Below are 22,697 nucleotides of genomic sequence, written 5' to 3'. Positions count from 1 at the left end.
GGAGTGTGGTAGAGAAGAGAGAAGAGTGCAACCGGGAGTGTGGTAGAGGAGAGAGCAACCGGGAGTGTGGTAGAGGAGAGAGCAACCGGGAGAGTGGTAGAGAAGAGAGCAACCGGGAGTGTGGTAGAGAAGAGTGCAACCGGGAGTGTGGTAGAGGAGAGAGAAGAGTGCAACCGGGAGTGTGGTAGAGAAGAGTGCAACCGGGAGTGTGGTAGAGAAGAGTGCAACCGGGAGTGTGGTAGAGGAGAGAGAAGAGTGCAACCGGGAGTGTGGTAGAGAAGAGTGCAACCGGGAGTGTGGTAGAGGAGAGAGAAGAGTGCAACCGGGAGTGTGGTAGAGAAGAGTGCAACCGGGAGTGTGGTAGAGGAGAGAGAAGAGTGCAACCGGGAGAGTGGTAGAGAAGAGAGCAACCGGGAGTGTGGTAGAGGAGAGAGAAGAGTGCAACCGGGAGTCTGGTAGAGGAGAGAGAAGAGTGCAACCGGGAGTGTGGTAGAGGAGAGAGAAGAGAGCAACCGGGAGTGTGGTAGAGGAGAGAGAAGAGTGCAACCGGGAGTGTGGTAGAGAAGAGTGCAACCGGGAGTGTGGTAGAGAAGAGAGAAGAGTGCAACCGGGAGTGTGGTAGAGGAGAGAGAAGAGTGCAACCGGGAGTGTGGTAGAGGAGAGAGAAGAGTGCAACCGGGAGTGTGGTAGAGAATGCCAGCCCTGGTGTCGTTGAGAATAGAGAGAAGCCAATGAGTGGTTGAAGGAAGGCCACCCCTTGTGTAACCAAGGAGAGAGAGAGGAGAAGGGCCACCCTGTATGGTGACAAGGGAGGAGAGATGGAGAGGAGGGCCCCCGAGTTTGTGAAAAGGGAGAGAGAGTATGGCTACAGGCTTGTAGGGTTCTGAAGGAAAAAAGTGAAATGGAGAAAAATGGAGGAGAGAAGTGTAAAGGAAGGAGGGAAGGGGAAATAAATTAGGTAAAACTTTAAAAAAAAAGAGAAGCACACAGGGACAATGTGTGAAGGTATGTGGTGTCTTTCTGATGGATCCACTATTGGCTTTGGCCAACTTCTCCAGATCTTGCCCGATGTGGGTGAGATGTTACCAGCCATGGTCAAGCAGAGCTTTTAGTTAGTCCTTTTGCTTCTTCAGGATTAACAAGGCTTGAAGATCTCAAGGAGAACGTGTGGAGGTGGCTGAACATCCACGATCAAGTTACACTAAGTATTAGATGGCCATTTCCTTTACAATCAGCCATTCCGCTGGTGTGTAGGGGTCTCTTTCCGTCACCTTGGGGAGGCCCCTACCTCATTGGTAATCTGGGGCAGGCATTGGCCTCATTTGTTGTCAAGTTGGCTGCTTCTTTTCTTCTCCAGAGGCGTCTAGCTTCCCCTCGTCACTCTCTGATTGTAATACTCCTCGCTGGTATGTTACTGGTCAAAGGTTGTAAAATCCTACAACTACCATCCAAATGGCACAAAACGGCATAAAGCGCAGCAGAGTAGTAACCACAAGATGGAAAACTGGAGGAGACAACCGTAATGCAGGAAGAACTGCAGAAGAAGGAGGTAGATCAACAAGATCTCCTTGGAGGACGGTCTCCAGTGTCACATCCAGTGTCTAAGCCGAGAACATTGTCAAAGTTCATGAGACTAACATCAGTGAGGACTATAGGAGTGCGTGAAGTTAACACAACGTCTTCCCGAGTCTACCTTCTCCTGAACGTGGAAGCCACGGAAAGCACCATAGTGACTGGTGAAGAACAATCGTTACATTTCTAATGGTTCCTGTGAGGATTGTGGTGGTAGTCCCTCTATCTTCCCTCTTTATCGTGTTTGTGGCGGAAGTTGTCATGTAGATCTTTGTTTTCTTTCTGCTTATAGTGGTCGTCCTTACCCCGCTCATGTTTGTGGTGGTCTTTGTCATACTTGTGGTAGTAGGCTTTATTCTTGTCATCTCCATGCTTATAGTAGACTTTTTCATGGTTATGGTGGTAATCCATAGTCTGGTCATCTCCGTGCTTATGGTGGTCTTTGTCATACTTGTGGTGGTCATCCCTCTCATGTTTATGGTGGTCTTTGTCATACTTGTGGTGGTCATCCCTGTCATGTTTATGGTGGTCTTTGTCATACTTGTGGTGGTCATCCCTGTCATGTTTATGGTGGTCTTTGTCATACTTGTGGTGGTCATCCCTCTCATGTTTATGGTGGTCTTTGTCATACTTGTGGTGGTCATCCCTCTCATGTTTATGGTGGTCTTTGTCATACTTGTGGTGGTCATCCCTGTCATGTTTATGGTGGTCTTTGTCATACTTGTGGTGGGCATCCTTATCCCTGTTATGTTTATGGTGGTCTTTGTCATACTTGTGGTGGGCATCTCGGTCATGTTTATGGTGGTCTTTGTCATACTTGTGGTGGTCATCCCTCTCATGTTTATGGTGGTCTTTGTCATACTTGTGGTGGTCATCCCTGTCATGTTTATGGTGGTCTTTGTCATACTTGTGGTGGTCATCCCTGTCATGTTTATGGTGGTCTTTGTCATACTTGTGGTGGTCATCCCTGTCATGTTTATGGTGGTCTTTGTCATACTTGTGGTGGTCATCCCTGTCATGTTTATGGTGGTCTTTGTCATACTTGTGGTGGTCATCCCTCTCATGTTTATGGTGGTCTTTGTCATACTTGTGGTGGTCATCCCTCTCATGTTTATGGTGGTCTTTGTCATACTTGTGGTGGTCATCCCTGTCATGTTTATGGTGGTCTTTGTCATACTTGTGGTGGGCATCCTTATCCCTGTTATGTTTATGGTGGTCTTTGTCATACTTGTGGTGGGCATCTCGGTCATGTTGATGGTGGCCTTTCTCATACTTGTGGTGGTCATCCCTCTCATGTTTATGGTGGTCTTTGTCATACTTGTGGTGGTCATCCCTGTCATGTTTATGGTGGTCTTTGTCATACTTGTGGTGGTCATCCTTGTCATGTTTATGGTGGTCTTTGTCATACTTGTGGTGGGCATCTCGGTCATGTTGATGGTGGCCTTTCTCATACTTGTGGTGGGAGACCTTCTGCTGATCTTTGTCATGCTCATGGTCTCTATTCTTGTAGTCTCCATGCTTGTACTTATCCTGGTCATTTTCACGTTTTTGGTGGTCTTTGTCGTATTTGTGGCGGTATTGACTATCAGCCTCATGCTTGTGGTGTTCTTTGTCATGTCGGTAATCTTTAGTCTTGGAATCTCCATGTTTATGATGGTCTTTGTCGAAGTCATGGTGGTTGTCTCCCTCTCTGTAGTTGTAATACTTTTGGTGGTAGTTTCCGTGTCGGTCACCAGGTTCATCGTGTTGGGGGTGGTAGTCTCTACGTTTGTGGTCACCATCTTTCCATGACCTGTGATCAGGAGACCAGTCATCGTGTTGGGGGTAATGCTTGTTTCTGGTGTCTTTTTCATGTTTCTTAGAGTAATTCTTATGTTCCTCTTCTTTGTATTTGTTAGGGTTATTATGTTTCTGCTTATAGGAATCTTTTCCAGGTGACCTCTGCCCTTTGTGTGTATTTTTACGTTCATGGTTTTCCGCCTTGTCGTTGTACCTATCTCCATCTTCCTGATGTTCTCTTTTGAGAATTTGATGACCTGAAGCTTCTCCTCCAGGCTTGGTGTAAGGGTGTTTGGTCTTCTTCTCAAAATGATGGCCATCGCGCTTATCGTGGTCGTGGTGGTTGGGTGATTTGTTATAATTAGAATTGTTGTTGTTTTCATTCACATATTTGTGGTCAGATTCTTCTTCATGTCGAGCATTTGAAGACGAGAATTTCTGCTTTTTGGGTGGTTTATAGTCACCCGAGTCCACATGGAAGTCGGTCTTGAAAGGTTGGGGGTCTTCGGATTGGTTGAGGCCCTTTTCATGGATCTTCTCCAGTTTTCCAGAATGTTTGTGGTACTTATTGTTTTTCTGCTGTTTCTTTGCAAATCTGTGAGAGTAATTAAGACCTGGAAGATGTTATTAGATGAAGTGCCAGGAGCGGGCCAAAGCAAGCGAGAACTACCCCAAATACTAATGGTCACATACTACTCAATGTGTACGGGGGCGTTAGTCAAAGTCTCTGGAAAGGACCGTTCTACAGACTCTGATTATTAAGAGTTAATCACAGAACCTCGTTATCAGGACTGGACTGAAGAACAGAGCATCACATTATCATATAATTATTCAGACTCACCTTTTTTTGGTGGCGGCTTCTCCAAAGAAGCTGTTGTAGACATATCTCTCAAAGTCGTCCACAATGTCATCATTTCCCGTTTCTCTTCTGGCCAGATCTTCCAGGAAATCCTCCACATCATCCACAAAGTCCTTGAAGCGGAGCTTGTGGTGGGAGAAGAACAGCCCCTCAAAGAATCCATCAAGGAGTGGTGTGAGCTCGGGCAGGTGCTCAGACAGCTGGGTCTTGGTCAGGTAATTCAGCAGGACCTCCTCAAACTTCTTCCTCTCCACGGGTTTCAGCTCCACATTGAACAGGTCCACACCGTCTTTCCGAGCACAGTCCTCCAAGCCAGAACACCCCTCAGGGATCCGGTACTGATGGTCTGAGAGCTTCTTCCAGAACTTGTTGTGGTCATGATGCCGGTGGTCTTTCCCTTTCTCACCATCCGTCTGTCTCTTGTAGTCCTTCTGTCCTTTCCGAGGGTGGAATCCATCGCCCAGTTCTCGCTGATGATGCCGGGTCTGCCTCTCTGGGTGGTCATGGTGGTCTTTGCTCTTCCAGGTCTCTTTCTTCTCTTGGCTGTCGGCTTTCTCCCCCTCCCAGTGTCGATGCTTCTTCTCCCGCCACTGCTTGTCATCGTGCTTCTTGCTCCTCCACTCTTCATGCGGTGACTCCCGGTGACTCTCTTCTGTCCACCCCTTTCCGTGCTCCTTGCCGTGCTTATGATGCATTTTTCTGTAATCTCCCCCGGTGGCAGAGATGTCTGGGGTCTTGTTGGTCTTCTTCCACTCCTTGTGACCACGCCTTGCTTCTCCCACTTGCTCTTTCCTTCTCTGTGCATGCTCCACATACTTCTTCTCCCACGTCTCGGACCTTTGGGCCTCCATGGCTAGCTTGCTGCTCATCTCTGAAAGCCTTTCTTGGAGTAACTTCTCATCCTCACCTTCTGGGCTTTTCGATACCAGACTGTCTAGATCCTGCCTGATGGTGGACACCAACAACCGCTGCTTATCCAGTTCCTGACGCAGCATTTGGGACTCAGCCACTAGGGTCTCCTTCTGCACCAAGAAGCCTTCCACCTGTCTCTGGAGGGTGTCCAGGTCCACCTTCAGCTGAGAATTCTCAGTCTCCAAGCCTTCCTTTTCCCCATGGCTGGTCTCCAAGGCTTCCAGCTTTTCCTGTAGATTCTGCAGCTCCTCCTTGGCAGACAGGTGCGCCGTCTCTTCTTTTAGGAGGGCGTCCTTTAGTCTGACGTTCTCGTCTGTTAGTTCTGGATCTCCGGGTCCCGCAGTGACCTTTTCTGCATCACTGACAGACAGCAGAGCTTCTAACTCTTCTTTCTGCTCCTGTAAATTTAGGCATCAGTCCACAATGAATAAACAATCACATCAGGAACCGCAAGTCCGACCGCAAGACCCCGCGTGCCCTCCGACCGCAAGACCCCGCGTGCCCTCCGACCGCAAGACCCCCGCGTGCCCTCCGACCGCAAGACCCCGCGTGCCCTCCGACCGCAAGACCCCACGTGCCCTCCGACCGCAAGACCCGACGTGTCCTCCGACCGCAAGACCCCGCGTGCCCTCCGACCGCAAGACCCCGCGTGCCCTCCGACCGCAAGACCCCGCGTGCCCTCCGACCGCAAGACCCCGCGTGCCCTCCGACCGCAAGACCCCGCGTGCCCTCCGACCACAAGACCCCACGTGTCCTCCGACCCCACTAATCATATCTCCAGAATATCGTGTATGGAGACTGTCACCTGGAGTGTAGCTTGCATGTGTCGGATCTCCTGGTTTTCTTTTGCCACTTTATCCAGGAGGCCGCTCATGACTTGCAGGCTGCTCGGGTCCCCGGAGAACTGGTCCGCGTGCTGCCGAATCCAGTCCTAGCCAGAGGCAAAAGGTAGAAACCAGTAAGACATCCGTGCAAAAGTCTACAGATGCATCGTACATGAATCCAGGAACCCTACAGATACTGGGACCATACATGAACCCTACAGATACTGGGACCACACATGAACCCTACAGATACCGGGACCATACATGAACCCTACAGATACCGGGACCATACATGAACCCTACAGATACCGGGACTATACATGAACCCTACAGATACTGGGACCATACATGAACCCTACAGATACCGGGACCATACATGAACCCTACAGATACTGGGACCACACATGAACCCTACAGATACTGGGACCATACATGAACCCTACAGATACCGGGACCATACATGAACCCTACAGATACCGGGACCATACATGAACCCTACAGATACTGGGACCATACATGAACCCTACAGATACCGGGACCATACATGAACCCTACAGATACCGGGACCATACATGAACCCTACAGATACCGGGACCACACATGAACCCTACAGATACCGGGACCACACATGAACCCTACAGATACCGGGACCACACATGAACCCTACAGATACCGGGACCACACATGAACCCTACAGATACCGGGACCACACATGAACCCTACAGATACCGGGACCACACATGAACCCTACAGATACCGGGACCACACATGAACCCTACAGATACCGGGACCACACATGAACCCTACAGATACCGGGACCACACATGAACCCTACAGATACCGGGACCACACATGAATCCAGGGTCTGATGTATAGAGTGATCCCTGAAAGTTGCTCACCTGGATGTCGGCAATGACTTTTTGGGGCTGCTCTTCTCCCCCCGTCACACTACGGGACACCACGTTCTGTGGGGCATCTGGGAAGAGAGCGTCTTGGATAAGTGACCCCCCCACACTCCTCCTGTCCACGCTGTATATGTCGGAGGACCTACTTACCGTCATCAGTGCTGAAGCCGCCACCTGTGGAGAAAGCCGAGACCATGAGCTGATGTCACCTGGAGGTCCTCACTGTCTATGGGGCAGGAGACCCCCAGCAGAGGTCCTCACTGTCTATGGGGCAGGAGACCCCCAGCAGAGGTCCTCACTGTCTATGGGGCAGGAGACCACCAGCAGAGGTCCTCACTGTCTATGGGGCAGGAGACCCCCAGCAGAGGTCCTCACTGTCTATGGGGCAGGAGACCCCCAGCAGAGGTCCTCACTGTCTATGGGGCAGGAGACCCCCAGCAGAGGTCCTCACTGTCTATGGGGCAGGAGACCACCAGCAGGGGTCCTCACTGTCTATGGGGCAGGAGACCCCCAGCAGAGGTCCTCACTGTCTATGGGGCAGGAGACCCCCAGCAGAGGTCCTCACTGTCTATGGGGCAGGAGACCCCCAGCAGAGGTCCTCACTGTCTATGGGGCAGGAGACCACCAGCAGGGGTCCTCACTGTCTATGGGGCAGGAGACCACCAGCAGAGGTCCTCACTGTCTATGGGGCAGGAGACCCCCAGCAGAGGTCCTCACTGTCTATGGGGCAGGAGACCCCCAGCAGAGGTCCTCACTGTCTATGGGGCAGGAGACCCCCAGCAGAGGTCCTCACTGTCTATGGGGCAGGAGACCACCAGCAGAGGTCCTCACTGTCTATGGGGCAGGAGACCCCCAGCAGAGGTCCTCACTGTCTATGGGGCAGGAGACCACCAGCAGGGGTCCTCACTGTCTATGGGGCAGGAGACCCCCAGCAGAGGTCCTCACTGTCTATGGGGCAGGAGACCACCAGCAGAGGTCCTCACTGTCTATGGGGCAGGAGACCACCAGCAGAGGTCCTCACTGTCTATGGGGCAGGAGACCCCCAGCAGAGGTCCTCACTGTCTATGGGGCAGGAGACCACCAGCAGGGGTCCTCACTGTCTATGGGGCAGGAGACCCCCAGCAGAGGTCCTCACTGTCTATGGGGCAGGAGACCCCCAGCAGAGGTCCTCACTGTCTATGGGGCAGGAGACCACCAGCAGAGGTCCTCACTGTCTATGGGGCAGGAGACCCCCAGCAGAGGTCCTCACTGTCTATGGGGCAGGAGACCACCGGCAGAGGTCCTCACTGTCTATGGGGCAGGAGACCACCAGCAGGGGTCCTCACTGTCTATGGGGCAGGAGACCACCGGCAGAGGTCCTCACTGTCTATGGGGCAGGAGACCCCCAGCAGAGGTCCTCACTGTCTATGGGGCAGGAGACCCCCAGCAGAGGTCCTCACTGTCTATGGGGCAGGAGACCCCCAGCAGAGGTCCTCACTGTCTATGGGGCAGGAGACCCCCAGCAGAGGTCCTCACTGTCTATGGGGCAGGAGACCACCAGCAGGGGTCATCACTGTCTATGGGGCAGGAGACCCCCAGCAGAGGTCCTCACTGTCTATGGGGCAGGAGACCACCAGCAGAGGTCCTCACTGTCTATGGGGCAGGAGACCCCCAGCAGAGGTCCTCACTGTCTATGGGGCAGGAGACCCCCAGCAGAGGTCCTCACTGTCTATGGGGCAGGAGACCACCAGCAGAGGTCCTCACTGTCTATGGGGCAGGAGACCCCCAGCAGAGGTCCTCACTGTCTATGGGGCAGGAGACCACCAGCAGAGGTCCTCACTGTCTATGGGACAGGAGACCCCCAGCAGAGGTCCTCACTGTCTATGGGGTAGGAGACCACCAGCAGAGGTCCTCACTGTCTATGGGGCAGGAGACCATCGGCAGAGGTCCTCACTGTCTATGGGGCAGGAGACCCCCAGCAGAGGTCCTCACTGTCTATGGGGCAGGAGACCACCAGCAGAGGTCCTCACTGTCTATGGGGCAGGAGACCACCAGCAGGGGTCCTCACTGTCTATGGGGCAGGAGACCACCAGCAGAGGTCCTCACTGTCTATGGGGCAGGAGACCACCAGCAGAGGTCCTCACTGTCTATGGGGCAGGAGACCACCAGCAGAGGTCCTCACTGTCTATGGGGCAGGAGACCCCCAGCAGAGGTCCTCACTGTCTGTGGGGCAGGAGACCCCCAGCAGAGGTCCTCACTGTCTATGGGGCAGGAGACCACCAGCAGAGGTCCTCACTGTCTATGGGGCAGGAGACCCCCAGCAGAGGTTCTCACTGTCTATGGGGCAGGAGACCACCAGCAGGGGGCGCTCTGCCCGCTTCTCACCTGTGAAGAGCAGGAGCCCGATGCAAACGATGGCGAAGGCGGCAATGACCAAGGTGTTTGGGTTGAGGGAGAATCCAGCCTCTGCCTCCTGCTGTGTCACCTCTCTGATGCTCGGAGCGATGCTGCCAGGCGGAGCCCCCCGGCCCGCGCGTTTCCTCAGACCCTCCAAGTCATCATCACTGCTGGAGCAGCTGACTTCCTCCAGGTCCGCCCCTGCGGAGGCAGAATAATGGGGGGTCATGAGAGACGTATATACGCCAGCTTGTGGGGGTCACACGGGTGAGTGGGGGGTCATGCAGTAGTAGCCCTGGAGTCGGGCAGCACCTGTTCCACTAGCCGGGCGCTGACCCCAGGTCCTCAGGACGCCCTGTGACAAGGGCTCGGGGAGGAGATGGGCTACTTTCTCAAAACAACTCGCTTCAAGACAAGAAGACAGAGGGGCGGAGTTAGAGGCGGAGAAATTATAATAAGGGGCGTGCCTGTGCATGCACTGATGAGATGTACTGCCCCTCTACACTACTCACCCACTAGGCTCGGACCCCTCGGAGCCTCTGTATCTGCAGGTAGCCCCTCGTCCAGCTTCTCGGGCTCCTCAGGTGGCTGCTCCTGGACTGTGGGGTCCTCGCTGGGCTCCTGGGGGGGGACACAATCACCATTACCCTGCGTCAGACCGACCAACAGCAACATTACCATGACAACAGTGGTGGGGATCTTACTGCACTGGGCTTTACATCCGGCAGGGGCGATGCCGTCTCCTGGTGGTCCGGTGGTGGCGCTGGTTCTGAGCCTGTAATGACCCACACACAGGTGAGACCCCTGCACTAGAGGACTGTTACCCCCACATCACCCTCCATGACCCCTCACCCGAAGCTCCGGCATCTTCCGAGACATCCTGCGCCGCTCCCACCGTCTCCACTGGGAAACTCTACGAGCAGAAAACAATCATCAATGTGAACGCTCCTCGGGGGAGGGGCCAAAGCAGGATGGCATAAGTAGGAGGAGCAGCTGATAACAGGGAGCAGTAAACAGAGGAGACGTATTGTGCTGCAGTTATTATGGTCTCATGGCTCTGGCAGGTCTGCACTCAGCGGTTTTATCAGACGGAGGACTATATATAGCAGCAAGGGCAGCGTCAGCTCTCGGGGACAGGATCACAGCAGATATCACTAGAGTGTCAGCTCCCGGGGACAGGATCACAGCAGATATCACTATAGCGTCAGCTCCCGGGAACAGTAGATTGTGATGCCCTCTTACCTCTGCGCTGGGGATCACCCAGTTATTCTCCGAGTCTCGTCCCTCAGGACTCTCAGACATCTTCAATCCAATGTGATGACTTCAGTCCTGTGAAGAGGAAACATCATGAAGCTCCTGCCCTTCCCCTGAGCGGCAGCGCTCGCCCCATCCAGTACATCCAGAGCCACCGGGTGCCCCACCACTCAGCTGCACCGGGTGCACCACCACTCAGCTGCACCGGGTGCCCCACCAGTCAGCTGCACCGGGTGCCCCACCACTCAGCTGCACCGGGTGCCCCACCACTCAGCTGCACCGGGTGCCCCACCACTCAGCTGCACCGGGTGCCCCACCACTCAGCTGCACATAACTGGCTTCCAAGCTCGCTGACCTGGGCTTTAGGTGACGATGGCCGTCGGGGGTGGAGGTTACACAAGACCAGAGCAGTCGCCGAGCCCCATTGTCCCCTCAGCCCCTGCGTCTGGGTAATTTGGGTATGGGTCGCCTCATTTGCAAATTCACCCAAATGAGCAGAGACCAGAAATGACAGCTGTGCGGGCGATACATGACACTGAGCAACGTGACAGCTGCCTCCACGGAGGACACGTGTCTCCACCACAGATCTGCCACCAGTGCACAGCCCCATCTCACTAGGAGGAGGAGCTGTGGTGGGGCCACGGATACAAACTCCAGGACCTGTACAGATGGATAAGTAGGTAGGAGAATGGAGGACCCGGAGCTCTGCTCCTGGACCTCACTGGTAACCCAGAACAGCTGCTCGGCACCGGACCCCACACTCATCGCCTGAACATTCCCGCATGCTGGTCACTCAGCATGTGTGGAGGTGACAAAGACGGACGCAGTGCCAAGACCAGGCTGGAGTGATCGAGGACAACCTTCATAATGAGGCCAAACCAACATCAAGGGGATTATAGCAAGGTCACAATGAGACCCAACCCTCACCGCAACCAGGTGCCCCATCATCATCGTCATCGTCAGGCCACGAGAAGGATATCACTAGAACATTCAGATATGACCAACCAAAAGACAAGAAGATCAGCCCAACATCACAAGAAGATCAGCCCAACATCACAAGAAGATCAGCCCAACATCACAAGAAGATCCATCAACCCAACATCACAAGAAGATCAGCCCAACATCACAAGAAGATCAGCCCAACATCACAAGAAGATCAGCCCAACATCACAAGAAGATCAGCCCAACATCACAAGAAGATCAGCCCAACATCACAAGAAGATCCATCAACCCAACATCACAAGAAGATCAGCCCAACATCACAAGAAGATCAGCCCAACATCACAAGAAGATCAGCCCAACATCACAAGAAGGTCAGCCCAACATCACAAGAAGATCAGCCCAACATCACAAGAAGATCAGCCCAACATCACAAGAAGATCAGCCCAACATCACAAGAAGATCAGCCCGACATCACAAGAAGATCCATCAACCCAACATCACAAGAAGATCAGCCCAACATCACAAGAAGATCAGCCCAACATCACAAGAAGATCAGCCCAACATCACAAGAAGATCAGCCCAACATCACAAGAAGGTCAGCCCAACATCACAAGAAGATCAGCCCAACATCACAAGAAGATCAGCCCAACATCACAAGAAGATCAGCCCAACATCACAAGAAGGTCAGCCCAACATCACAAGAAGATCAGCCCAACATCACAAGAAGATCAGCCCAACATCACAAGAAGATCAGCCCAACATCACAAGAAGGTACAACACAAGAAGATCAGCCCAACATCACAAGAAGATCAGCCCAACATCACAAGAAGATCAGCCCAACATCACAAGAAGATCGATCAGCCCAACATCACAAGAAGATCAGCCCAACATCACAAGAAGATCGATCAGCCCAACATCACAAGAAGATCCATCAACCCAACATCACAAGAAGATCAGCCCAACATCACAAGAAGATCAGCCCAACATCACAAGAAGGTCAGCCCAACATCACAAGAAGATCAGCCCAACATCACAAGAAGATCAGCCCAACATCACAAGAAGATCAGCCCAACATCACAAGAAGATCAGCCCAACATCACAAGAAGATCAGCCCAAGATCACAAGAAGATCAGCCCAACATCACAAGAAGATCAGCCCAACATCACAAGAAGATCAGCCCAAGATCACAAGAAGATCAGCCCAACATCACAAGAAGATCAGCCCAACATCACAAGAAGGTCAGCCCAACATCACAAGAAGGTCAGCCCAACATCACAAGAAGGTCAGCCCAACATCACAAGAAGGTCAGCCCAACATCACAAGAAGGTCAGCCCAACATCACAAGAAGATCAGCCCAACATCACAAGAAGGTCAGCCCAACATCACAAGAAGATCAGCCCAACATCACAAGAAGATCAGCCCAACATCACAAGAAGATCAGCCCAACATCACAAGAAGATCAGCCCAACATCACAAGAAGATCAGCCCAACATCACAAGAAGATCAGCCCAACATCACAAGAAGATCAGCCCAACATCACAAGAAGATCCATCAACCCAACATCACAAGAAGATCAGCCCAACATCACAAGATCAGCCCAACATCACAAGAAGATCAGCCCAACATCACAAGAAGATCAGCCCAACATCACAAGAAGATCAGCCCAACATCACAAGAAGGTCAGCCCAACATCACAAGAAGATCAGCCCAACATCACAAGAAGATCAGCCCAACATCACAAGAAGATCAGCCCAACATCACAAGAAGATCAGCCCAACATCACAAGAAGATCCATCAACCCAACATCACAAGAAGATCAGCCCAACATCACAAGAAGATCAGCCCAACATCACAAGAAGATCAGCCCAACATCACAAGAAGATCAGCCCAACATCACAAGAAGATCAGCCCAACATCACAAGAAGGTCAGCCCAACATCACAAGAAGATCAGCCCAACATCACAAGAAGATCAGCCCAACATCACAAGAAGATCAGCCCAACATCACAAGAAGATCAGCCCAACATCACAAGAAGGTCAGCCCAACATCACAAGAAGGTCAGCCCAACATCACAAGAAGGTCAGCCCAACATCACATCACAAGAAGATCAGCCCAACATCACAAGAAGATCAGCCCAACATCACAAGAAGATCAGCCCAACATCACAAGAAGATCAGCCCAACATCACAAGAAGATCAGCCCAACATCACAAGAAGATCAGCCCAACATCACAAGAAGGTCAGCCCAACATCACAAGAAGGTACAACACAAGAAGGTCAGCCCAACATCACAAGAAGATCAGCCCAACATCACAAGAAGATCAGCCCAACATCACAAGAAGGTACAACACAAGAAGGTCAGCCCAACATCACAAGAAGATCAGCCCAACATCACAAGAAGATCAGCCCAACATCACAAGAAGATCAGCCCAACATCACAAGAAGATCAGCCCAACATCACAAGAAGATCAGCCCAACATCACAAGAAGATCAGCCCAACATCACAAGAAGATCAGCCCAACATCACAAGAAGATCAGCCCAACATCACAAGAAGATCAGCCCAACATCACAAGAAGATCAGCCCAACATCACAAGAAGATCAGCCCAACATCACAAGAAGATCAGCCCAACATCACAAGAAGGTCAGCCCAACATCACAAGAAGGTCAGCCCAACATCACAAGAAGATCAGCCCAACATCACAAGAAGATCAGCCCAACATCACAAGAAGATCAGCCCAACATCACAAGAAGATCAGCCCAACATCACAAGAAGGTCAGCCCAACATCACAAGAAGATCAGCCCAACATCACAAGAAGATCAGCCCAACATCACAAGAAGGTCAGCCCAACATCACAAGAAGATCAGCCCAACATCACAAGAAGATCAGCCCAACATCACAAGAAGATCAGCCCAACATCACAAGAAGATCAGCCCAACATCACAAGAAGATCAGCCCAACATCACAAGAAGATCAGCCCAACATCACAAGAAGATCAGCCCAACATCACAAGAAGATCAGCCCAACATCACAAGAAGGTCCATCAACCCAACATTATGGGAAAGATCATGAAAAGGCAAAAAGTACATCATGAGAAAGACAATGAGAACAACCAATCAGCATGAAGCCAACGCAACATCAAAACAAGGCAAATAATAAGACGATAAGACGACCAATCAGCATGAAGCCAACGCAACATCACATCGAGGGAATCCTGAGGAGGAGTAAGTTAGAGAACAGCCAATCCTGACAATTGGGTCAATCCTCATCCTGATGACAAGAAGAAGTACAAGGTGACGAGGTGGAAACATTACGAGGATGAGAAGAAGATTCACCCAATACCAAAGACCAACCTCACATCACATGGAGACCAAAAGAGGATCATCACCACGAGACAAACCTTACGACTCTGGGGTCCTCACAGGGTGAACCTAACAATGTACAAAGCTCCAGCCGTCACCTCACAAAGGATTGTCACACCTTGTCCTCGTCCTGACCCCACTGATGATCCATGGTCACAGCCAGGTGACAACGGAGGACAACCTGCCAACATGACTAATTCCAGGAACATCTTCATGATGGCCAAGAGACCGTCCAATTATCAGGAGACGACACACCAGCGAGACCCCAACAAACCCCACAGATACTCAGACCAGGCACTACAAGGCAATAAGAATCCTGGCCACAGGGGTCAGAGAACAGTGCAGGGGTAAACGCAGGGGCCAGAGGTCAGCACAGGGGCCAGAGAACAGTGCAGGGCTAAGCGCAGGGGCCAGAGGTCACCACAGGGGCCAGAGAACAGTGCAGGGGTAAACGCAGGGGCCAGAGGTCAGCACAGGGGCCAGAGAACAGTGCAGGGGTAAACGCAGGGGCCAGAGGTCAGCACAGGGGCCAGAGAACAGTGCAGGGGTAAACGCAGGGGCCAGAGGTCAGCACAGGGGCCAGAGAACAGTGCAGGGGTAAGCACAGGGGCCAGAGGTCAGCACAGGGGCCAGAGAACAGTGCAAGGGTAAACGCAGGGGCCAGAGGTCAGCACAGGGGCCAGAGAACAGTGCAGGGGTAAACGCAGGGGCCAGAGGTCAGCACAGGGGCCAGAGAACAGTGCAGGGGTAAATGCAGGGGCCAGAGGTCAGCACAGGGGCCAGAGAACAGTGCAGGGGTAAACGCAGGGGCCAGAGGTCAGCACAGGGGCCAGAGAACAGTGCAGGGGTAAACGCAGGGGCCAGAGGTCAGCACAGGGGTCAGAGAACAGTGCAGGGGTAAGCGCAGGGGCCAGAGGTCAGCACAGGGGCCAGAGAACAGTGCAGGGGTAAGCGCAGGGGCCAGAGGTCAGCACAGGGGCCAGAGAACAGTGCAGGGGTAAGCGCAGGGGCCAGAGAACAGTGCAGGGGTAAACGCAGGGGCCAGAGGTCAGCGCAGGGGCCAGAGAACAGTGCAGGGGTAAGCGCAGGGGCCAGAGAACAGTGCAGGGGTAAACGCAGGGGCCAGAGGTCAGCGCAGGGGCCAGAGAACAGTGCAGGGGTAAGCGCAGGGGCCAGAGGTCAGCGCAGGGGCCAGAGAACAGTGCAGGTGTAAACGCATGGGCCAGAGAACAGTGCAGGGGTAAGCGCAGGGGCCAGAGAACAGTGCAGGGGTAAACGCAGGGGCCAGAGGTCAGCACAGGGGCCACCAAAGGGGTCAGCGCAGAGAACAGTGCAGGGGTAAGCGCAGGGGCCAGAGGTCAGCGCAGGGGCCAGAGAACAGTGCAGGGGTAAGCGCAGGGGCCAGAGGTCAGCGCAGGGGCCAGAGAACAGTGCAGGGGTAAACGCAGGGGCCAGAGGTCAGCGCAGGAGCCAGAGAACAGTGCAGGGGTAAGCGCAGGGGCCAGAGAACAGTGCAGGGGTAAACGCAGGGGCCAGAGGTCAGCGCAGGGGCCAGAGAACAGTGCAGGGGTAAGCGCAGGGGCCAGAGAACAGTGCAGGGGTAAGCGCAGGGGCCAGAGGTCAGCGCAGGGGCCAGAGAACAGTGCAGGGGTAAGCACAGGGGCCAGAGGTCAGCACAGGGGTCAGAGAACAGTGCAGGGGTAAACGCAGGGGCCAGAGGTTAGCGCAGGGGCTAGAGAACAGTGCAGGGGTAAGCGCAGGGGCCAAAGGTCAGTGCAGGGGCCAGAGAACAGTGCAGGGGTAAAAGCAGGGGCCAGAGGTCAGCACAGGGGTCAGAGAACAGTGCAGGGGTAAACGCAGGGGCCAGAGAACAGTGCAGGGGTAAGCGCAGGGGCCAGACGTCAACACAGGGGCCACCAAAGGGATCAGCGCAGAGAACAGTGCAGGGGTAAGCGCAGGGGCCAGAGGTTAGCGCAGGGGTCAGTGCAGGGGCAATGCAGGGGCCAGCAAAAGGGTCAGTGCAAGGGCCAGTACAGAGGCCAGTGCTGGGGGCAATGCAGGGGCCAGAGGTCAGCGCTGGGGTCAAGGCAGAGGCCAGTGCTGGGGTAAGCCCAGGGGCAAGCAAAAGGGTTAGGGCAGGGGCCAGTACAGGAGTCAGCGCAGAGAACTGTGTAGGGGTAAACGCAGGGGCCAGCAAAGGGGTCAGTGCAGAGGACAGAACAGGGGCAATGCAGGGAGCAGTGCAGGGGCCAGCGCAGGGGTCAGCGCAGGGGTCAGCACAGGGGCCAGCACCGGGGTCAGCACAGGGGTCAGCACCGGGGTCAGCACAGGGGTCACCGCAGGGGTCAGCACTGGGGTCAGCACAGGGGTCAGCACAGGGGCCAGCACCGGGGTCAGCGCAGGGGTCACCGCAGGGGTCACCGCAGGGGCCAGGCCTCCAGCTCCCCAGACACTGGTTACAATGTAAATTCCTCCTCCAGGAGTCGCCATATAAGGAGCTGACACTAAGATGACACCACAGCAGCTATGCTCATCCAGAGCCCCCTGCTACATGAATAATACCAGAGATAGGGGAGGGGTGTATACAGCACATGGGGCAGTACCTGGGGTTTATATTGGGGGCAGTGTTACCTGTATATAGGGGCAGTACCGGGAGGTTTATACAGGGGGCAGTATCCTATATACAAGGGGCAGTAGAGGTGGGGTATATACAGGGGGTAGTAGCAGGGGGGTATATACAAGGGGCAGTACCTGGGGGGGATATACAGGGGGCAGTGCCGGGGGAGGGGTATATACAGAGGGCAGTACCTCGGGGGTGGTATATACAGGGGGCAGTATCAGGGGGGTATATACAGGGGGCAGTACCGGGTGGGGGTATATACAGGGGGCAGTACCTGGGGGGATATACAGGGGGCAGTACCGAGGGGTATATACAGGGGGCAATACTGGATGTGGGGGGGGGTATATACAGGGGGCAGTAGCGGGGAAGGGGGGTATATTTGGGGGCAGTACCGGGTGGGGGGGTATATACAGGGGGCAGTACCGGGTGGGGGGTATATACAGGGGGCAGTACCGGGTGGGGGGGTATACAGGGGTGCAGTACCGGGGGGGGGGGTATATACAGGGGGGCAGTACTAGGGGGGGTATATACATGGGGTCAGTACCCGTGGGGCAGTACCGGGTGGGGGTATATACAGGGGGGCAGTACCGGAGGGGGGTATATACAGGGGTCAGTACCGGGGTGGGGGGGGGGGGGTATACACAGGGGGGTATATACAGGGGGGCCGTACCGGGGGGGGGGTATATACGAGGGGTAGTACTAGGTGGGGGGGGTATATACAGGGGGCAGTACCGGGGAGGGGTATATACAGGGGGCAGTACCGGGGGGGTATATACAGGGGGGCGGTACCGGGGGGGGGTTTATACAGGGGGCAGAACCGGATGGGGGGTATATACAGGGGCAGTACCAGGAGGATGTATATTTGGGGGCAGTGCCGGGGGGGTATATACAGGGGGCAGTATCAGGGGGGAGGGTATATACGGGGGGGGGGTTTGGGGGCAGTGCAAGGGGGGGTGTATATTTGGGGCAGTACCGGCGGGGAGGGTATATACAAGGGGCAGTACGGGGGGGGGGGGGATATATACAGGGGGCCGTATCAGGGGGGTATATTTGGGGGCAGTACCAGGGGGTATCTACAGGGGGCAGTACCGGGGAGGAGGATATATACCGGGGGGGTATATTTGGGGGCAGTACCGGGGGGGGGGGGGGTATTTGGGGGCAGTACCAGGGGGGGAGGGTATATATGGGGGGGTATATTTGGGGGCAGTACCAGGGAGGGAGGGTATATACGGGGGGGTATATTTGGGGGCAGTACCGGGGGGGGGGGAATATTTTTGGGGGCAGTACCGGGGGGAGGGTATTTACGGGGGGGGGGGATATTTGGGGGCAGTACCTGGGGGGGGTGTATTTGGGGGCAGTACCGGAGGGGAGGGTATATACGGGGGGGGGGGTATATTTGGGGGCAGTACCAGGGGGGAGGGGTATATTTGGGGGCAGTACCGGGGGAGAGTATATACAGGGGGGTATATACAGGGGGCAGTACCGGAGGGGGAGGTATATACAGGGGGGGTATATTTGGGGGCAGTACAGGGACTTATATACAGGGGGTAGTAGCGGGGGTTATATACAGGGGGTATATACAGGTGGGGTATATTTGGGAGCAGTACAGGGACTTATATACAGGGGGTAGTAGCGGGGGGTTATATACAGGGGGGGGACTTATATACAGGGGGGGTATATTTGGGGGCAGTAAAGGGACTTATATACAGGGGGCAGTACCGGAGGGGGAGGTATATACAGGGGGTAGTAGTGGGGGTTTATATACAGGGGGTAGTAGTGGGGGGTTATATACAGGGGGCAGTACCGGAGGGGGAGGTATATACAGGGGGTTATATACAGGGGGGTATATTTGGGGGCAGTATCGGGGGAGGTATATACAGTGGGCAGTACCGGAGGGGGAGGTATATACAGGGGGCAGTACCGGAGGGGGAGGTATATACAGGGGGTAGTAGCGGGGGGTTATATACAGGGGGCAGTACCGGAGGGTGAGGTATATACAGGGGGTTATATACAGGGGGGTATATACAGGGGGCAGTATCGGGGGAGGTATATACAGGGGGCAGTACCGGAGGGGGAGGTATATACAGGGGGCAGTACCGGAGGGGGAGGTATATACAGGGGGTAGTAGCGGGGGGTTATATACAGGGGGCAGTACCGGAGGGGGAGGTATATACAGGGGGTAGTAGCGGGGGGTTATATACAGGGGGCAGTACCGGAGGGGGAGGTATATACAGGGGGTTATATACAGGGGGAGGTATATACAGGGGGTAGTAGCGGGGGTTATATACAGGGGGAGGTATATACAGGGGGTAGTAGCGGGGGTTATATACAGGGGGGTATATTTGGGGGCAGTATCGGGGGAGGTATATACAGGGGGCAGTACGGGAGGGGGAGGTATATACAGGGGGCAGTACCGGAGGGGGAGGTATATACAGGGGGTTATATACAGGGGGAGGTATATACAGGGGGTAGTAGCGGGGGTTATATACAGGGGGGTATATTTGGGGGCAGTATCGGGGGAGGTATATACAGGGGGCAGTACGGGAGGGGGAGGTATATACAGGGGGCAGTACCGGAGGGGGAGGTATATACAGGGGGCAGTACCGGAGGGGGAGGTATATACAGGGGGTTATATACAGGGGGGTATATTTGGGGGCAGTATCGGGGGAGGTATATACAGGGGGTTATATACAGGGGGGTATATTTGGGGGCAGTATCGGGGGAGGTATATACAGGGGGTTATATACAGGGGGGTATATTTGGGGGCAGTATCGGGGGAGGTATATACAGGGGGTTATATACAGGGGGGTATATTTGGGGGCAGTATCGGGGGAGGTATATACAGGGGGGTATATTTGGGGGAAGTATCGGGGGAGGTATATACAGGGGGTTATATACAGGGGGGTATATTTGGGGGCAGTATCGGGGGAGGTATATACAGGGGGCAGTACCGGAGGGGGGTATATACAGGGGGGGGACTTGTATACATTGTTACCTTTTCTTTCCTGTTGTTTCTTCTTCTCTTCGGTTCCGTCACTTTCCTTGTAACTTCTCTTCACTTACAGGCACCATGTGACCCCGAGCAGCCAATCACAGGGGCCATCGCTGGTTACCAGGGGAAGGAACAACCCGCCCATAGCAACAGAACAAAAGGAAAGAAGGAGGAGACCAATCAGAGACCACAAGTCATTAACCCCGTGTGTGCTGAGTGAGAGAGTGACAGAGACAGGTGCAGGAGCAGGGGCGCTGTACACTGACAGGAGCATGATGGGAGATCAGAGTGTCAGCTCCTGGGGTCAGGGATGATGGGAGATCAGAGTGTCAGCTCCTGGGGTCAGGGATGATGGGAGATCAGAGTGTCAGCTCCTGGGGTCAGTGATGATGGGAGATCAGAGTGTCAGCTCCTGGGGTCAGGGATGATGGGAGATCAGAGTGTCAGCTCCTGGGGTCAGTGATGATGGGAGATCAGAGTGTCAGCTCCTGGGGTCAGTGATGATGGGAGATCAGAGTGTCAGCTCCTGGGGTCAGGGATGATGGGAGATCAGAGTGTCAGCTCCTGGGGTCAGGGATGATGGGAGATCAGAGTGTCAGCTCCTGGGGTCAGTGATGATGGGAGATCAGAGTGTCAGCTCCTGGGGTCAGTGATGATGGGAGATCAGAGTGTCAGCTCCTGGGGTCAGGGATGATGGGAGATCAGAGTGTCAGCTCCTGGGGTCAGGGATGATGGGAGATCAGAGTGTCAGCTCCTGGGGACAGGGATGATGGGAGATCAGAGTGTCAGCTCCTGGGGTCAGTGATGATGGGAGATCAGAGTGTCAGCTCCTGGGGTCAGTGATGATGGGAGTGATTAGACTGTGAGCTCCTGGGGTCAGTGATGATGGGAGATCAGAGTGTCAGCTCCTGGGGTCAGGGATGATGGGAGATCAGAGTGTCAGCTCCTGGGGTCAGTGATGATGGGAGATCAGAGTGTCAGCTCCTGGGGTCAGTGATGATGGGAGATCAGAGTGTCAGCTCCTGGGGTCAGGGATGATGGGAGATCAGAGTGTCAGCTCCTGGGGTCAGGGATGATGGGAGATCAGAGTGTCAGCTCCTGGGGTCAGTGATGATGGGAGATCAGAGTGTCAGCTCCTGGGGTCAGTGATGATGGGAGATCAGAGTGTCAGCTCCTGGGGTCAGTGATGATGGGAGATCAGAGTGTCAGCTCCTGGGGTCAGGGATGATGGGAGATCAGAGTGTCAGCTCCTGGGGTCAGGGATGATGGGAGATCAGAGTGTCAGCTCCTGGGGTCAGGGATGATGGGAGATCAGAGTGTCAGCTCCTGGGGTCAGGGATGATGGGAGATCAGAGTGTCAGCTCCTGGGGTCAGGGATGATGGGAGATCAGAGTGTCAGCTCCTGGGGTCAGGGATGATGGGAGATCAGAGTGTCCGCTCCTGGGGTCAGTGATGATGGGAGATCAGAGTGTCATCTCCTGGGGTCAGTGATGATGGGAGATCAGAGTGTCAGCTCCTGGGGTCAGTGATGATGGGAGATCAGAGTGTCAGCTCCTGGGGTCAGGGATGATGGGAGTGATTAGATTGTCAGCTCCTGGGGTCAGGGATGATGGGAGATCAGAGTGTCAGCTCCTGGGGTCAGGGATGATGGGAGATCAGAGTGTCAGCTCCTGGGGTCAGGGATGATGGGAGATCAGAGTGTCAGCTCCTGGGGTCAGGGATGATGGGAGATCAGAGTGTCCGCTCCTGGGGTCAGTGATGATGGGAGATCAGAGTGTCATCTCCTGGGGTCAGTGATGATGGGAGATCAGAGTGTCAGCTCCTGGGGTCAGGGATGATGGGAGATCAGAGTGTCAGCTCCTGGGGTCAGGGATGATGGGAGATCAGAGTGTCAGCTCCTGGGGTCAGGGATGATGGGAGATCAGAGTGTCAGCTCCTGGGGTCAGGGATGATGGGAGATCAGAGTGTCAGCTCCTGGGGTCAGGGATGATGGGAGATCAGAGTGTCAGCTCCTGGGGTCAGGGATGATGGGAGATCAGAGTGTCAGCTCCTGGGGTCAGGGATGATGGGAGATCAGTGTGTCAGCTCCTGGGGCCAGGGATGATGGGAGATCAGAGTGTCAGCTCCTGGGGTCAGGGATGATGGGAGTGATTAGACTGTCAGCTCCTGGGGTCACTGATGATGGGAGATCAGAGTGTCAGCTCCTGGGGTCAGGGATGATGGGAGTGATTAGACTGTGAGCTCCTGGGGCCAGGGATGATGGGAGATCAGAGTGTCAGCTCCTGGGGTCAGGGATGATG

General features: G+C 54.3%; 1 protein-coding gene across 3 annotated transcripts; it reads right to left on the bottom strand.

Moving 5' to 3' along the window:
• Positions 1–925: 925 nt before the first annotated feature.
• PBXIP1 (PBX homeobox interacting protein 1) lies at positions 926–20,532 on the bottom strand. 3 transcript variants are annotated; one of them, XM_072132226.1, is made up of 12 exons: positions 20,401–20,532; positions 10,470–10,556; positions 10,080–10,140; positions 9,932–10,002; positions 9,740–9,848; positions 9,540–9,632; positions 9,216–9,428; positions 7,002–7,025; positions 6,846–6,922; positions 5,928–6,053; positions 4,193–5,520; positions 926–3,946 (listed from the first exon to the last, which is right to left on the bottom strand). In XM_072132226.1, exons 2-12 carry the CDS (start codon positions 10,527–10,529, stop codon positions 1,795–1,797), a joined length of 4,314 nt encoding a protein of 1,437 aa, XP_071988327.1. In that variant the 5' UTR covers positions 10,530–10,556; positions 20,401–20,532; the 3' UTR covers positions 926–1,794. The 3 variants fall into 3 exon arrangements, with proteins under 3 accessions (XP_071988327.1, XP_071988328.1, XP_071988329.1); XM_072132227.1 differs by lacking the exon at positions 20,401–20,532 and adding an exon at positions 10,837–10,952; XM_072132228.1 differs by lacking the exon at positions 9,540–9,632.
• Positions 20,533–22,697: the final 2,165 nt, after the last annotated feature.

This window comes from Engystomops pustulosus, unplaced genomic scaffold (assembly GCF_040894005.1).
Source record: "Engystomops pustulosus unplaced genomic scaffold, aEngPut4.maternal MAT_SCAFFOLD_276, whole genome shotgun sequence".
Taxonomy (NCBI): Eukaryota; Metazoa; Chordata; class Amphibia; order Anura; family Leptodactylidae; genus Engystomops; species Engystomops pustulosus.
This window is presented reverse-complemented; position numbering and strand designations above follow the sequence as displayed.